Source organism: Oenanthe melanoleuca, chromosome 5 (genome assembly GCF_029582105.1).
Source record: "Oenanthe melanoleuca isolate GR-GAL-2019-014 chromosome 5, OMel1.0, whole genome shotgun sequence".
Classification (NCBI taxonomy): domain Eukaryota; kingdom Metazoa; phylum Chordata; class Aves; order Passeriformes; family Muscicapidae; genus Oenanthe; species Oenanthe melanoleuca.
Genome location: NC_079339.1, coordinates 38,667,969 through 38,684,697, shown reverse-complemented (window position 1 = coordinate 38,684,697; position 16,729 = coordinate 38,667,969). Strand labels below are relative to the sequence as shown.

At 56.5% G+C, this 16,729-nt stretch overlaps 1 protein-coding gene across 2 annotated transcripts; it reads left to right on the top strand.

Moving 5' to 3' along the window:
- The first annotated feature begins 7,694 nt into the window (after positions 1-7,694).
- On the top strand, positions 7,695-15,020 carry PGF (placental growth factor). 2 transcript variants are annotated; one of them, XM_056493461.1, is made up of 7 exons: positions 7,695-7,865; positions 8,024-8,063; positions 8,690-8,886; positions 10,306-10,382; positions 12,017-12,046; positions 12,135-12,154; positions 12,910-15,020. In XM_056493461.1, exons 1-7 carry the CDS (start codon positions 7,800-7,802, stop codon positions 12,972-12,974), a joined length of 495 nt encoding a protein of 164 aa, XP_056349436.1. In that variant the 5' UTR covers positions 7,695-7,799; the 3' UTR covers positions 12,975-15,020. The 2 variants fall into 2 exon arrangements, with proteins under 2 accessions (XP_056349436.1, XP_056349435.1); XM_056493460.1 differs by having other exon boundaries at positions 12,135-12,197.
- The last annotated feature ends 1,709 nt before the right edge of the window (positions 15,021-16,729 follow it).

The window sequence follows — 16,729 nt, the reverse complement described above, 5'->3', positions numbered from 1 at the left end:
AGAGCTTTTCCCATTTGTGCCTTTTCTGTTCTTTTCCCTACAGCACTTTCTGGCCGGCACTGCTGCCACAGCTAGTTTAGGCGGCTGGCAGTCTGGTGTCCCTTGAGGGGCAGAGTCCTGCACTTGGTCTGCTGCCTTGTGTTTCATGAATGAAAGCATCTGAATGGGGATTTCAGAAGCTCTGCATATGTTAGCTCTGCATAGCTGAGCTGAGCCAAAACCTGTGGCTCTCTGGAGACCTGTGAGGCAAACCCAGGCTGCTCAGAGGGACCATGGCTATGAGACATCCAACTGTCACTAGCCTTCCACTGCAGTCAGGACCCAATGAGTTAGACAAGGACTGCCAAGGAGGGATTGAGGAGGAGGAGAGGCAGCAAAGACAGCAAAGGGGACAGACACAACTGCAGACAGTGCTGGTGATGTGGACAAAAGAGCTGAGCAGGGAATAAGCCGAGCATGGCAGCACGTTTTATGGGCCTGCAGAGGAGCTGAAAACTGTCTCACCTCCTTGGAGAGCTGCCAGCCTAGCCAGGATGGCATCCTGCTCTGTACCATCTGGGCTGATTGCTGGGCACACTGCTTCCCTTGGCCCAGGGAATTCTGCATCCCTGGGGGCTGAATATCATCCCCCAAGTGCTCATGTGAGGGAGGACAAGGCAGGACAGAGGCTGGGTAGAGCCTGGGAGCACGGGAACATCGTGTGCTGGGAGGCTGTTTGGATTAGAAACTCTCAGCGGATAAGTGGGCTGGATAAAATGCCAGGGAGGATAATCAGTTTGCTGAACTCTAGTAATTGGACTCATCTGCAAGAGTCGGGTAAGAAAAGTGAGCTGCTCACACCCAGCACAGACAAAGAAAAGGAGCCAGCAGAGGAGAGCCAGCTGAGCCATGGCCCAGCAGAAGCAGCAGGGGTGGGTGGCATGGGAAGAAGCAGCATTACTGCTGGGTGCCTAAGCCACTTGCTGAGCACAGGTGAGAGAGTGAAGGAGGTCACAGTTCATGGGTGTGGGTGAAACACAAAGCACAAAGGGGAAGGATGCACTAAGGTGTTTTTGGTGTGACATGATTGCTCTTCAGAAAACCTGTGCTCTAAGGCCTGAGACAAAAATAAGTCAAGACCAAAGCTCTTGCAGTCACAGATGTAGAGGCAGGAATGAATCTGCTGAAGGGAGCCCAAACCAGTGTTTTCTGTGTGCTACAGGGGAGAAAGTAGGTCACTTAATAAGTGAAGGAGATGGAAATAATGAGCTGAACTGAGTGTGGAATGCAGGTTTAAAACTCCAGCTTCCAGAGAAAGAAGACAAAAAGCCCAAACAAACAGCTACTGATCAAATGCAGGTACATGGATAGCTGGAAAGCTGAGCTCTGTGGCTTTTCAGGCGCACGCACACATTGTCTGAGTCATCAGCAGTTTTGGCATGCTTGAAATTCACGTCTGACGCTGCAGGTACCAGGGCACGTGGTCTGCTGGTCTTTGCTGATGACTCTGGTAACAACTGTCTCCTAAACTGGTCATCCTCAGGAAAGCCTGGCTGCCATAGCTACCTGGGTGGCCAAGGGGAAACAGGCAAGGATTGCTAAAGGGAATAGCAGATGGATTCAGTACCTCAGGTTAGCAAAGGATTTGGTGCAGCTCCTGGCTTGGCCACCTGCGTGTACATGCACTTGTCTCTGCCTGGAAAATGGCTGCTGTCTCATCCTCACATCAGCACAGCACACACAGGGAGGCCAAGCCCATAGCCAGACTCTTGTTGTACCAATGGAGTCCACAATCCCTATGGAAAATGAGTAGGCGGTTCTGAATCCAGCCCAGGGACCGTCTCCTGCCAGCAAGTTTGTAATTTGTGCCCCCCCTCCTTTTAGGAGCCTTAAAAATAGAGACCAAGGCTGGGAAGCATGAAGGTTTTTCTAGGGCTTGTTGTGGAAGCAGCCCAGGCTGGGCTGCCTCTTGCTCTTCCCAACCCCTGGGAGAGGCATGGGAAGCTGGTGTCTAAATGCCTGCCCTGGATGTGGAGCTTCACTCGTCGGCTCATTCATCTATGGCAGAAGCCCAGGTCTCCCCTCGTGATACAGGCAGCTGGAGGCAGCTGGTTCAAAGGCCAGGCTGGTCAGGAAGAGGTGAGGGAAGTGTGGGAAGTCACTGCATGTCATGTAGGAAAACAAACTCTAGCAAGAGATGAGGGAGCATGTTACAGAGCTGGGTGGGATCTGTTGTCCTCAGCATTGCTATTAGTGTCCTGGACCTTCATACCCTGAAAAGTATGGGGGTTTTTTGCTGCCACCAAAGGCACGAGTGCTCAGAAAGCTCAGTGGCACCATACAGGTGTTGGCTGAGGCCCTGCCACTACTTGAGGGGTACATGGCAGGCTGGCTGGACTGCAGAGGAGGTGCTGCTGGGGGCTCATCCCTCCAGGCTGGCTCCAGAGGAACCCCGGAGCAAAGCTGGTGTGGCTGCAGGAAGCCAGGCCCTTGGAGCGAGACACAGTGCGGCGCGGACGCTTTGTGGTCACCGAGGGGTCCGTGACACCAGCAGTCTGCGCTGCTTCCTGGTCACAGCCAGCTCCTCGCAGCTCCCTGCTCACGCTCCCGGCGCTGCAGCTGCCTCGGGCTCACTTGGCTCATTGTCTGCTGCGGCTGATGGCAGCTATTCAGCGGCTGCCAGGTTTCAGGGAAAGGGAGAGATGAGCCACTCCTCCACCCACATTCTAGGAAAGCCTCTGGGATGAAGCCCTGCCGATACACACGTTCACTCTCCTCAGCAGGGAGAGTGTGCTGTGAAGCTTATATCCCCCTCCGCCCGCCTCCCACATCCCCCTTATCAGCAGGAGCGATGCTGAGGAGCAGAGCTTGGAAGCAGCCCTGGCTGCTGCCTGTCCCACACAATAGTGGAGTCTGCTACTCCCCGTCTCCTTGCCTGTTTGCCTTCCAGAGCCAGGCAGAGTCTCGCCATCACTATTATTTTGCTTTGTGTCAATATTATGACAACTAAAAGCAGGAGAACTGCATCCACATGATAAGCGGCCAGAAGTTCTGGGCTGGGTGTGGATCGGGTTCCAGTTTGGCAGGGGAGAAAAGGGCCTGGCAGCCCCTGCCCACGGACTGGCTGGGCTGGGAAAGCTGGAGACGAGGGGCAGCAGCAGCAGAGCAGCAGCCAGTTTGTGCCTGTGTGCCTCTCTTCTCTGTTCAGTGCTCACTGCCCTTTCCCCAGGGTAGATGAAACGTGATAAATGCACAGAATATGCTTGGTTCACTGGTGGAAAAGTCTCTGTCTCTTTCCTGAGGAGAGGATTCTCCTGCTGGGAGAATCTCACCCCTCCCACGGCTGCCATACCCTGTGCCTCCAGCCAGTGCGGGCCCAGGGTGTTCTGTCTCTGCCGGTGGCAGAAGGTCATGCACACTGCTGCACCAGCCCGTCCTGCCCTCAGCCTTGTTTTTCCCAAGCACAGCACTCTACAGCTGCTGGGGAGAAATTCCTGCAGGCTTTCTGGGACTCGAAGATGCAGCTCCCACCCAGGGCTTCGGGAGAAGAACTTGGGCAGAGCAGGGTGAGCTGTGCTGTGGTTACTATGTCTCTGCTTCCTGCTCTGGTCTCTGGGCACTTGGTGTGCATGGGGCTGTTGTTCTGGCACAGTAACTGTGCTTGCTGTCAGGGCTGCTGACAGAATGCTTACCTGAAGGTGCCCACGTATGCTTGGGGCTGTGGTGTGGCTCTCCAGTGCCTCACCCTGCTCCAGGACTGTGCTTTTCTGCAAAACACTTTTCTGTGGCCTGGCCAGTCCCTGAAGCGTGGGGCTGCCCAGCCACTGGCCACTGAGCACTAAGCTGAGTGGCACAATGTCTGCCAGCGCTGATCTATGCCTGGAACACTGGCTGGATGAGGGCTGTGGCTACACAGGGCTTGGGTCTGGCAGTCTCAGGGACCTCCTTCTTGGTGGCATCATCCCTTCCCCCATGAGGGATTTGTGTCTGAAAGCAGTACCCAGGTTTGCCAAGGATTCCCCTTGCCTGGCTTCTCTGCCTGGAGTGCTCTCAGACAGTCCTGGTGCTCAATTCGTGTCCTTCCAAAACTCATGTCTGACCTAGGCCAGCCTGCAGTGCCCGTGACCCATGGGGACCAGACCCTGATGTCCCCAGGCATGGGGCTGGACTTCAGGTGCTTGCAGTTTTGGCTGTGGGTCCCCAGGGAGGCTGAGCTCCCCTCTCCAGGAACCAAAACAAACAGCAGAGTTCCTGCCACGTGCGGCCGGGGCTGACTAAGGCCGGACGCTTCCGCCTGCCGCGGGCAGCGGTGGCCGGGGCTGTGAGCCACCACCATGGGGGTGCACAGCCCGGCCCATTTCCCCCTATTGTCAGCCTCCCCCTCAGCAAACACATCCCCCTGCACACCTGGGCTGGGACAGGCGCTGACGCCACCGCAGCCAGCCGCCGGGGACAGGGGATGTGCTGCCGAGGGCATCGCCGAGAGGGAATTGCTGCAGCACAGCTCTGAGGAGTCCTGCAGGGCCCAGGTGCCTAGGCAGGTTGTGTGCAAGCTGTTTCCTTGAGGAGCAACACTGACTGTTCAGGGGTCACTGGTGCAGCTCTGCTTTGCCTGCAAGGGCACTGGAGAGCCCTGCATTTCTCAGAAGCCAGCAGCAGTCTCCTGAGAGCAAGAATCAATCCAGGGTTCCCTGTGACAAAAGGCTGGAGCTGGGGATGCCCCAGCCAGACCATTCCCATCCTCATTCTCACTGTGGAGACAAACTGCAGATGATTGACCTGCCTTATATCAGTGCTAGCTATAGACTGGCTCACTGATAGTGGAGCTTAGGAGACTCTCTAAAAGAGATCACAGAACCACAGAAAGCAATCAAATGAAACGATGAGGCTGAGACATGGGGGCTCTGGGATGATGGGCAGGTGTGAGGAGCCCAGTGCCCTACATCCTCATGCTTTGACCTTGGGAGTCCTGTCACAGTACAGGACATAGGGAGCTGCTGGAAGGGCTCTTGCATATTGGGGTCAGACTCCAGAGGGTGACTGTGCTGGGCACTGGGTCATGTACAGCTTGGCCCTTCCCTTGGTAGAAGCCTATAGCTTTGATGAGACTGAGTCCTGTGTCCTAAATAGCAGCAGAACAAAAATAACACCCTTGAGGATTTCAGAGGTGTTCTCCGAGGGTTTCAGGGGTGACATAGGAGGTCCTGGCTACAGCTGGCTTAAGAATGATGCAGTTGGGTTCTTTCTGAATGAGACGCCAAAGGCAGGATTTTGCAGGGGATAAGATGCCCATGAGAGAACTCTGATGCTGAAATGGGGCTGTTTTATGGAAAAGATTATTTAAGAGAGACCTTGCCTGCAATGAGCAGGGTGGGGTTTTGCAGGGAAGAGGAGCTGCTTGCTCCGGGCTCCCTCAGTGCTCATGGGAAGCCAGGGGCCCTGCTCTTGCCCCTCACTCACCTGAAGGTGTAGGAGGCAGGGAGGTGACCCTGTTCCCTGGCAGGGCTGTGCCATGGCATGCTTGCAGCTGGGTGCCAGGGTTGGCCTTACCCACCTGACAGCCAGGGCTCACCCACACCATCATTCCCCACTCACCCCCTTCCTCAGCTCTGTGAGCAGGGCAGGGAGGTGGCACAGGCAGGCAGTGGCATATTCGAGGTGATGCTCTCAGTCAGCAGCCACTGCATGGGGCTCACTGCCGGGGAGGCATGTGCTCTTTAAGGAAATGTCTCTATTTGCCTTATGTCCCTGGCTGATTTCTGGAGCTTCCTCTGTCCCTTGTTCCCAAAGTGCGTAACTCTGCTCCCCAGAGCCGAGTGGGAAGCGGCACAAGGGACATGCTGGTGCATTTATAGCATCGACCTCCAGCCCTATCCTGCAGCTGGGGAAGGGCAGATTTGGCTCCCCAGGGAGGAGCATGGCAGAGGGGAAAGCAAGCAACTGTGACCCCAGCCGGCTTGATGTTTCTCCCATATGCAGGAGGATGTTGCTGATCACAGGTTACCAGGGTCCAAATATTATTTCTCTTCTCCTGTCTCTGTTCCACGCTGCCTAGAAAGTGGATGCTCATCCCAGGAATGTAAACTCTGCCCAAGGCCTCTGAGGAAATAGCTTCAGACCAGGAACAGGACTGCACTCAGCAATTAAGGGCTGGTCTCCCCAGCCACACAGCTCCTGGGGGAGAGCCCTTTGCTCCAGAGCCAGAGGCTGGCCTTGTGTCTGAGAGGTGGCCCCAAGGGACCTTCCTGCAAGGACAGGCATGAGGCCCCGTGTGGTCACGGTCTTTGCAATAACAGGATTCTGTCTGTCCAGTGAGTTGGCAGCAGCTGCTGCTCAGGGCCTCTGCTCTCGGGTGGGAGGAAATGCTCTCTTCACCCCATCTCACAACCATCCCTGGGGAAGTGGGGAGGGGGTCCCCTTGGCCCAACAGGGTCTATTGCGTGGCAGAGGGAGAGCACAGGTATGCTCCAGCCATCACATTAAGGATGCTCCTGCTCTTTGCTGCCCAGCCAGGAGAAGGAGTATGAACAGGCTGAACACCGCCGCAGCAGCCCCTGGCAGCTGCCGAGCTGGTGCTGTGCCGCTGAGTGATGAACTGCAGCACACCCTCCCCGCGGTGGGGCTGGGATTTCTATGTGCTTATCTCTGCAGCATCTCCATGCTAATTTGCCAGGCCTTGCTCCAGCAGCTTTGTCACACACTCAGTGATACCAATGCCTGGAAGCTCCTGATGGAGCCCAGCTCCTGCTGGCCCCTGAGTCACTGCCACTTGCGTAGCCCAACGGGGCTGAGAACAGGCAGCTGGCATGTCCTGCATCCCCTGGGGACAGATCCCACAGGGCTGGGAGCAGGTCACTGGTATCCTTATGCTGCAGGGCCAGACCTCACATAGTGTTGGGTAGGGAAGCCCTGAAGCAGCCTCCCCACTCTCCCAGGAGGACAGAAATGTGAATCCTGGCACGGACACAGAGCCTGTTATTTCCCTGGGACCTGCAGCCCACGAGGGATCAGGATCGTGTTGCCTGTTGGAATCTCATCACACCTCCCATAGTTCCAGCTTCCCTGGCCTCTAGGGCTTAAAAATAGAACAGAAAAGGCCAACAGAGCTCCTTTGGGTTGGCAGCAGGCTTTGCCCCCAGACCTGCTGTGCCCTCTTCCTTTCCGAGGAGTTGACCAGAACCAGGGATGCTGTCCCTGAGGCTGGGGGGGCTGGAAACCTCTGGCAGGGGTCCAGCGGCAGGGGCTGATGGAACAGGCACAGGGCAGCTTGAGGGGGAAGGGGGTGGGTGGACAGTCACGGGATGTCTGAGTGGGAACAGGACATCAGTGGAGGAATGAAGAGGATGGGTGGGAAAGGGGCTGTTGTATGGGGGCAGAGGAGCCAGGCGGGCACAGAATGGGTGGAATGGCATGGGGCAGCGAAAACAGCAAGCCGAGAAGCCCCACACAGACCCGGTGGTTCCCGCCGGCCGGGGATTCAGGGAGCACGGGACGGCGAATAGAAGCGCCGGGATCGCGATGGAGTAATGGGCGGGGGCGGTGTGGGGGCGCTGGAGGAGGGGGCTCATCCGCGCCCGGGAGCACCGGCCGTCCCGCGGCCGCCGGGGCCGGGCACCTGCTCCCGCCCCGCGGCGGGGCCGGGGCGGGGCAGCGGCGGGCGGCGGCGGTGAAATACAGCGGCGGAGCGGGGCGCGCTCCCATGGCCCGGCGGCGGCGGAGGTGGCGCGGCGGGGCCGGTGGCCCGGGGTCGGGGCGGCATGCCGGGGGCGGCAGGGCGGTAGCGGCGGCGCCGAGTCTGTGCCGGGGCGGCGGGAGCGGCGATGCGGCTGCTCGGCGCCTTCCTGCGGCTGCTGGTGGCCGGGACGCTGGGGGCACCTCCTGCCCCGGTGAGAGCCGAGGGGCGGGAGGGCGGTCGGAGCAGGGGCAGCCCGGGCCCAGGGGCGGCTGCCCGGGGTGGCCGGGACAGCTCCTCCCGGCGCTGGGCGGGGGGCGGCGGCGGGTCGCCCCGTGCCGCCCCCCAGAGCTCTCCCTTCCCTCCCTGCAGGCCCCGGAGGAGCGGGGGACCACCAGCACGGAGTCGCCCGGTGAGTTGGCAGTGGGCGGCCGCCCGTGCCCCGGCTGGGAGGGGGCAGCAACCCAGGGAGGGCTGGGGACCACCCGGGGCTGTGTTACCTCCGGAGTCCCGTGGTGACAACCGGGGAGGCAGCGGGGAGTTGTGCCGAGGTTCGGAGCAACCCGATTCCTCCAGCCCGCCTCGGGCACCGGGCACTCCGCGGGCCGAAGCGGAGCGCAGCCCAAGCCCTGGGCTGCCACCCCTCCGGTGCCGGCGGGCGGTGTCCCGGGTGGGAGCACCCCTTCTCAGCTCTCCCTGCGGGAAAGCCCCAGGGGAGGCTGCCCGGCCGAGCGAGGTGCGAGGAGCAGGGGAGCCCCTGCGCGGCGGAGCCGGAGGTAGGCAGAGTGCCTGGGCAGGAGACAGAGCTGGGATAGAGGGAGAAAGAGCCTGCTGGGGTGGCGGTGTGAGCACAGTGATGCGCACAGTACGGTGACGGACTCAGTGGGAGCACAAGGTTGGAAGGAAGCAAGGTTTGGCTTCCCTGTGCTCCGTGATGTCCGCAGGACTCCCCTCGGCTGCTGCACCTGCCCCGGCAGCCCCGGCTGGGCTCTGCCTCTCTGGGCGGCTCCTTACAGTCCCTGTCCCCGTCTCTCGCAGTCCTGACCTTTCGGGAGATCTGGAATCGTAGTTTCTGCCGGCCTTTGGAGCAGCTGGTGGACGTCATTACCGAATTCCCCAACGAGGTGGAGTACATTTTCAGGCCCTCCTGCGTGTCCCTGCAGCGCTGTGGAGGCTGCTGTGGGGACGAGGGTCTCCGCTGCGTCCCCGTGGAGACGAGCACGGTCACCATGCAGGTTCGTGCTGCTGCTGCGGGGCCAGGGCTGTGCCGGGGAGCTGGAGGGCTCCTCACCAAGTGCGGGAAGGTGAACTTGCAGCTTTGCATCCTCTATACATTGTAGCAGTGTGACTAGCAAGGGAGAGGACTTAAAAGTACTCAAATGAATGCCAAGCCGGTCGGGTCCCTCTGCCTCCCCTTTGGGATTTTCCCTGAGGTCAGGTGTCATCCCTGGTGGTACTGACCTCACTGCCTCCTTCCCTGACTTCTCTCTGTGTGGTCTGTCTTGCTCATTGCTGTCATTTTCCCAGACCTCTCCTGTCCTGTGGTGGGGCTGGGGGGTGTTCCAGTTTGCCTGCTAGGACAAAGTAGGTACTGCCCTTGAATCGAAACCTGTATCAGGTGATGCTTGGGGTGGTGCTGAATGAATGCCCCCACACTGGGGCATGGTGAGCACGAAGGGCTGAGCCAACTGCGTTTTCAATCACCACGGTGTGAGCTGTGGGGTGGCAGGTCCTGGGCTGTTCAACTCTTCCCCTGTACCAGGCAGCAGTTGTCCTCACACTGCAGCCCTTGCACTGAGCTGCCAGAGATCAACCTGCTGATGCTGCAGGGACCAGGGAAAAGCTCTGCTTTGCCATGGATGGTAGACTAGGGAATGCCTGCAATAAATCACCAGTGATTTTGGTCTCTCTGCGGTTGAAATGTATTGGAAGGCAGGATGGCAGTTTCCAAAAGCTCTTGGCTGAGGTGGATCAAAAGCCTGGTGTGAACAGGAGTGCTTTCCAAGCACAGGTCTCCCTCTATGGGAGGGATCCTGCTGCTGTGTACAGGGTGGAAATGCCAGACACTTCTGCAGGGGCTAGTGTGGATCACACGAAGGATGAACATACCATACCCTGTAAGGCCTTTGGATGCCCAACCTGAGCTTCAGGCTGGGCTGTGGCTTGTGACAGGGCAAATACTGTACCCATGGACTGAGGAGGCACTGTAGTACTGACTCCAGTCAATTCCAACTCAGTGCTGTAGGAAAGGGGTCTAGAGGAGGAAGCAGCTATGGGATTGGTCTGAAAAATATGACTGGAAGATTATTTCTGTCAGAGAAGGGAGATGTGCAAAGAGGTCAAATATGTGAAAACTCTCCAGAAAAGCAGAGACTGAAAAATCCTTTCTAAGGCTGGGAAATCCCAAGACCATGGGACTTAAATTAAAGCCCTGGAGACATGGGGTGGCTCTAGCAGAGGCTTCCAAGCTGCCAGGGCAGCTGGGCCGGGCCAGTATGCCTACGTGTGGAGGTGGAGCCTCTGTTGTTAGAGGTCCCGAGGAACAGGTTAGACATGCATCTTCCCAAGAGCCTGGGGTGGCAAGGCAGTGGTGCAGGAGCCCTTCCAGCCCCCTCCTGCCACTGCCTGAGAAGTAACCTTTGCTCTTCTTTCAGCTCCTGAAGATAAAGCCAAACGGGGAGGCACCCTATGTGGAGATGGCGTTCACCGAGCACAAGCAGTGCGAGTGCAGGTAGGGACTCCTGGGTTCCAGCAAGAGCAACCCTGCCAGCTCAGCCTGTGTGTGGAACAGGGATGCCCTGTGGGCACCCTGGCTGTGCTGGGGTCCTTTCTGCTGTCTTTGCACTAGGGTTTGCTGGTGCTTGTGGCCCTTGTTCAGCTGCAGACTGCACCACTTCTCTGCACCTGCTTCCCACAGATGAGGGGCTGCGTGCCACTGTGAAGATGGGTCAGGCATCATACACTGTCTGCAGGGCTGTGCTCCCCATCCCTGCAGCTGCCTTGGCATGCCTGCTCCTTTAGCCAGAGGATCTGCTTGTGGGTGATGGAGCAAGGCTGGTGCTCTGAGGCAGGTGTTCGGTGTGTGACAGCACGTCCAGGGTGGTGGCTCAGCGAGGAGCTCCATGGCTTGCCATGCCTGAGTGTGACCAAGGCCCAAAGAGAAAGCTCAGCAGCTGAGTCTTGGGCCACCATTGAGGTGAGACTGCCTCATACAGACCTGGGGATACAGCAGAGGTTTACATTCAAGCCAACAAATGAAAGCTTAAAACATGCAGTGCCAACCTGGCCTGGATACACAGTGCTGGCCTGGAATGGATGTGCAGCACCAACCTGCCACAGACTCCTAGCACCCCTTGGTCCCAAAAGTGGTGAAAGCCTGGGCAGAACAGGGCCTCTGCCTGAGGACTGTAGTGCTGTGGGAGCAGCTCCAGTGCCACGTGCATCTGGTCCTTGCCAGAGAGAATCCAGCACTGCCTCCTGGGGGGTCCTGGTGATCACTCTTCTCATGATCCAAGAGTGATTTAGTATTGTGAAAACTGGGGGATGAGTGTCCTGCTGGGTAGCCATTAGTTATGATCCTTGCCTGGAAGAAGATCCTGAGGATTCCCAGATTGATATTCCCCTGCAGTTTTGTGAGCAGCTGTACTGGAGCAGACCCAGCTCCACACAGTCTCTATCTGGAATGTCTGTCAGTAGATGCAGAAGGGGGAGTGGGAAGAAGCAGATGTGTTACTTGCCTCCTTCTTTGCTTCCAGCTATTTCCCATGCAGGGAATTTCCTTAGCCTTTTGTGGTTTTCCTAGCTAGGGTAACTCCCAGGGGATCTCCTGTGAGCACTTGTGCAGGCTGCCTTCTGCAGCAGTTTTTGGCTTCTTCCTAATCCGCTTTCCACACCTGTACACCGCTCCCTTTTGTAGTTAATGTAGGCGTGGCAGATGTTCTGGCTGTGACCCCCATGGAGGGTATCTCATGGCTAAGGACCCACTACCGAGACTTTGCAGCAAATCCCCTGTTTGTTACTCAGGATGTTGCACCTTGTTCAATTAGAAGATGTGAAAGCTGTCACTGAGAGCAGCTAGGGCTGAACTTGCCCTCCCCAGCCTCAGTGGCAAAATGTCACATCCCCAGGGTAGTAACCCAAGCTGACCAGTTCCTCTGCTGTCTCTGCCCTCTCTCTGCCTGCTGCAATCAGCTCCTGACTGAGGAGTTGGTAAGGGCAAGAGAAGAAATACTCATGTTCATTCAAACATGAGTGATAGCAGGTAGATTGGGCTGTGCACTGGGGTGTGTCAATGGACCAGCTCCTGCAGCTCAGCATGCAGCACTGCCCAATAACCACTTCTCTGTCATCTTCCCCACTCTGCAGGCCCCGGCAGGACCTGATGAGGTTGGGAAGGTAAGTGACATCAGGAGCATTGGTACTGGCTGGGATTGTGGGTCTCATCTCCCACATCAGCCCTTCTCATGGCACTTTCCTTTTGAAGGAGGAAGTCCAAGGGCCGAGGTAAGAGAAGACAAGACAAGAAGGGACGGAAAAACTGTGAAGCGTAAGTGAGCAGGGGCAGGTATGGGTGGTGTCTTCTGGGTGAATTTCCTTGGGATGAGTGTCTTCATTAAGCATTTAGATCTTTACTGACCCTGTAAGCAGTGGAAGGTTTGTGCAGAACAGACAGAGAAGAAAGCAGGAGGGCACAGTGGCTGTGGGGAAACAGGCCTTTTACCAAAGACTAGATAAGTGCTTGGTAGTCTCCAGGCTCAGCAGCTCAAAGCTGGGTGGAATGGGGATGCATGGACCAGGTGACTTGACAGCACTTAGCTCTATTGCCATCAAAGACCATGCTGGGTTTCATGGATCCATGAATTTCCAGTTTCAGCCTCATCTTGCTGCCAGCTGTGTCCTTACTGCTGTCCTTGACTGGCTGTTGTTTGGGTTACTCTACTGTTTCCGTCCTTTATCTCACTTTCTCAAACTTCTTGCTGTAACAGCAGAGGCTGGACTCATTGTGGGCACTTTTGAGGTATGATACCTGTGGCTAGCACTTTCCTCTAGCATTTCCCCCTTTTGTCCTAAGCCTGCTGTTGGAGGCTCAGCCAGCACCAACACTATCACCCTCACTCCTCCCCATGAAGAGGCTGCCTGCAGTCCCTACCCCTGCAGTTCTGTGTCAGAGGGGCCAGGCACAAAGAGGGGGATCCAGGGCAGAGCAGGTGAGCCTGCCATGCTGGCAGTGCTCACCCTGTGCCATGCTCTCTTTGCAGATGTGGCACACCACGCAGGTAGCCTCTGCCCTGCCCCCAGCCTCACTCCTGCCACCTGGGTTTGAGCCAGCTGCCTTTGCCCCCAGCATGGGGGAATTGTGGAGTCACACTCTCCAAGCTGCATGGGGAGCAGGACTCCAGCACGGAAGAGCTGATTGTACTCTTGGTTGGCCCTGCTGAGAACACAGCCTGGAACCAAGGACTCCCTTGCCCCATCTGCCCCATTGGCAGCAAGAGAAAAGGACTTGTGACCAAGCCTGGGGCTGAAGATGAGAAGCTCTAGCAGTGTGTTGGTGTTTGAGGACATTCTAGGGGCAATGAGGAGCCAAGCTGATGGATGTGCTGCTGGAACTGGCTGGGGAGGACAACATGATGTGGGAGTGAGTGGAGATGGCTCACAGGGCTGCAACTGCAAAACTTCTGTCCTGCCAATGCTCTGCAGCTGGGGAGGAAGGAAATCTGGGGCAGGCAAGGCTGTAGTGCTGTATCCGTCCCAGCTTTGGCATGGGGCAGCCCAGGCAGGTGCCAGGGATCTTGCCTGGGAAGCTGTTTTGATTGGGAACAGAAGGGAGCTGGATCCTCAAGTATTCACAGCCACATCCCAGCTTTGCCCTTCTCAATAAAAGCTGGTCAGACATAGGAGCTGGCAGCTCCTGCCTGCTTTCCTGCAGGCAGGGAGCTTCCCCATGGACATCCACTCAGGCTGGAGGAGGGCAGTGACCCAGGATTTGTCCCCATCACCAATCCTGCAGCACCATTGCCCTTGGTGTGATGCTGGAGATGGGCAATGAGCAGGTTGCTCCCTGGGCTGGGGGCTATCCATGTGCTGGAGTTCAGCTGGGTACTGAGCTGCCCTTCCCTTCCACACCACAGTGTGGGACTGGTCCCTCTCCCTGTTCACCATGCCCATCCTGGTCTCACCCCACTCCAAATGTCTGGCTCCGTGTCCTGTCCTCCCTGGCAGGGCTGATGCAAAATTTAGGACACTGGGGGACAGGCTGCCCACTCAGGAAATACCCCACCAAGGGTCATTTACCTGACACAGGGACAGGCTGGCCTGGGGCCCCCTTTCCTTACTGGGAATGAGGAGCTGGTGGCCCTCAGCAAGGTGGCTGTGGGGACTGTTTGCTGCTTTCCCCACTCAGCCAGCTCTCTGCCCAGGTCCAGGGGGAGGCCACAGCCCCTGTTTTTCTATGCTTTAAGCAGTTCTCCTGAGGCTCTTCCTGTCCCCATTCCCACCCCTACTGCAGGGGGTCTGGGGCTGTCTGCCTAAGGCATCCCATGCTGATCTGTACAATCCATATCCTGGAGCAGTGCATACAGCTGGAAACCCTAGGGGTGAGCTGGGCACCCACATATTTGTGGGGCACTCCTGGACTGGGTTAAAACAAAACCAAGGGTCATTCTTGAAAGCTTCAAACAAAAGCCTGGAGGGCAAGATCAGCAAAGGCTTTGAGGTTACCCTTAAATGATGGGATCTGTGGTTTATCCTGCTCTGAGGAACAAGGGTGGAGCCTAACATAGCAAGAATTGGGGTCCAAGGTGGCTCCTTCCCACATCTGACAGGGCTGCCTGTAATGGGAGTTACATTATGACTCTCTAAGCCATAATGCTTGTGTTGCCTGAGGCTGGCACAAGGACATGGGGACAGGGCAGATCTCTGTCAGGGAAAGCTGGAGGTGGGTGTTGAGGTGATGTGAAACTCCATTCTGCCACCGTGTAGCAGGGAATATGGACTGTGTGAGCTGTAACTGTGCAGCTGGGCATATCCTGCAGGAGCTTGCTGGATCCCTTTGGGATCCCATTCCAAGCATCCACAGTATCCTGGAGCACAACCTACATGGGCTTTGCCTCAAAAGTAGCCCATGAAGTTCCTCCTTCACTACCTCATGGATGAGGGGAACTCGCTGCTCCCCTTCCCACATCACTCAGAGTCTGTGTGGACCTTGTGGTGGCCTGGTCCACACAGGCTTTCCCTATCACTGTGTCATTTCTGCCTGGCTGGTTTTGCGCTGAGGCCAAGGAGAACCATGTGCAGCACTTGAGAATGTATGTGATGGTTTCTGTATTGTTTTTAGTACCCCAGTAGTATTAAACATTTAAAAAAGGAAGTTACATAAATCTATGTATGTTAATTAATAAAAATAAGTTTAGCAAGACTGATAGTAGGATTAAAACAAATTCAAACACACTAACACACAGTGGTTTTTCCAAACAGTTCCTGGTGTCTGGTGTCACCTGCTTGGTCAGTGCCTGGCACTGAGATATTCCAGCTCTGGTGGGGCCAGGCAGCTTCCTTGCACAGACCCCTGTGTTGCTTCTCTCCCTTCACCACCTGAGCTGCCTGGTGCTGTGTGTGGCCTTGTCCCCTGCTCCTCCTGTGGCATGGGGTGTTGAACAAGCAAGAATCTGGATGCTGGGAGGGGTGTTGTTGCCCCACTGGAGCTGTGATGAGCAGGGGGAAACATCACAAGAGGTTTGGGAGCTGCATCTCCAGCTGTCAGGGCTCCCTCCAGCTCCTTGGAAGTAACAGGAGCCCAACGAGCCCTAGCTTATGAAGTTCCAGTGACTGCTGCAGGTGTCACACTTCCAGGGAAATGCTAGCTCCTTTCCTTACCCCTGCCAGAGGGGAGACTCCTAACACCCTCCTCACCCCAGGGTGGCAGGGACTTCCAGCAGGACATCACACCCAATAGATATGTGAGGATCAGGATGAGAGGCTGCTGCTCTGAGGGGGAGAGGGGTTCCTGGCTTCAGGGCTTGTGTCCAATGCCTGTGTTTCCTTTCCAGGCGACCAAGCACTCTCTGCCTGTACCTACTCTGTGTGGTCCTGGCCATTGCTTTTTTTATACCACTAGCTCCTGGCAGCCCTCCTTGGCCACAGCAGATGTGTGAGCACTCTGACAAGGTCAGCTACATCTACAGAGCCCCACATCCCCCAGCACTGCAGTGCAGCGCTGTAGGGGGAAACCAGTGCCCTTATAAAGGGACCCTGACATACCCCAGCCCCAAAGCTAGCAGCACCCACCATGCACAGGCAGAAAACATGTTCTAGCCCCAGTGCTCCCAAATCCCTCATCCTTTCCCTGCCTGTGTACCCCTTGCAGACAGGCAGCTGTCCCACAGGAACAACACCACTGGGTTATCAGCGTCCCTGGGCTCCCTGTGTCTTCCAGCCTTACAGGGCAAAGGTTTGTTTAATAAGGCTTTAGGAGCCAGAGCTGCAGTAAGATGGTTTAGGAGGATAGTTATAGGAAGACAAAACATAAAGTGGCCTTACACACCAGGAACAAAATTTTATGTTTTTTGGGAAGTAACTGTAAAGGTGATGCGGGGATTGACACAGAGATGTAGCATCATAGCTGATGATGCCCTGATATTAAAATTTCACTGTGTTATGAAGTAACCGCAGGTCACAAATGGGTGCCTCCTCTGCCAGTCCCACAGCAAGTACCAGGTCCAGCAGGGTTTGAACACAGTGACTGACCAGGCTGGTGTGGCTGTGATGGCACAGCACAGGGCCAGCTCCTGACAAAATGAAAGCCCTCATCTTAGGATCATTTCTTATTGCAATGGGACACGTGCATAGGTTAGCGAGGGATGGACAAAGATGCAGGGACCTCCCTCTTCCCAAACAGACTTAGCACAGTTTTTCTAAGGGTATCCCTTAGATTTCATTCCAGCCCTCCTCCCTTTGCAGGTAAGGGAGTTATTGCCTCCCTTGCCTGTGGTAAGGCAGTTATTTATCCTGGACCATTTATGGGACCAACCATCCCACAGACACCGCAAACCAGTTGGTAGTAACCTGAGTACTCCTGGT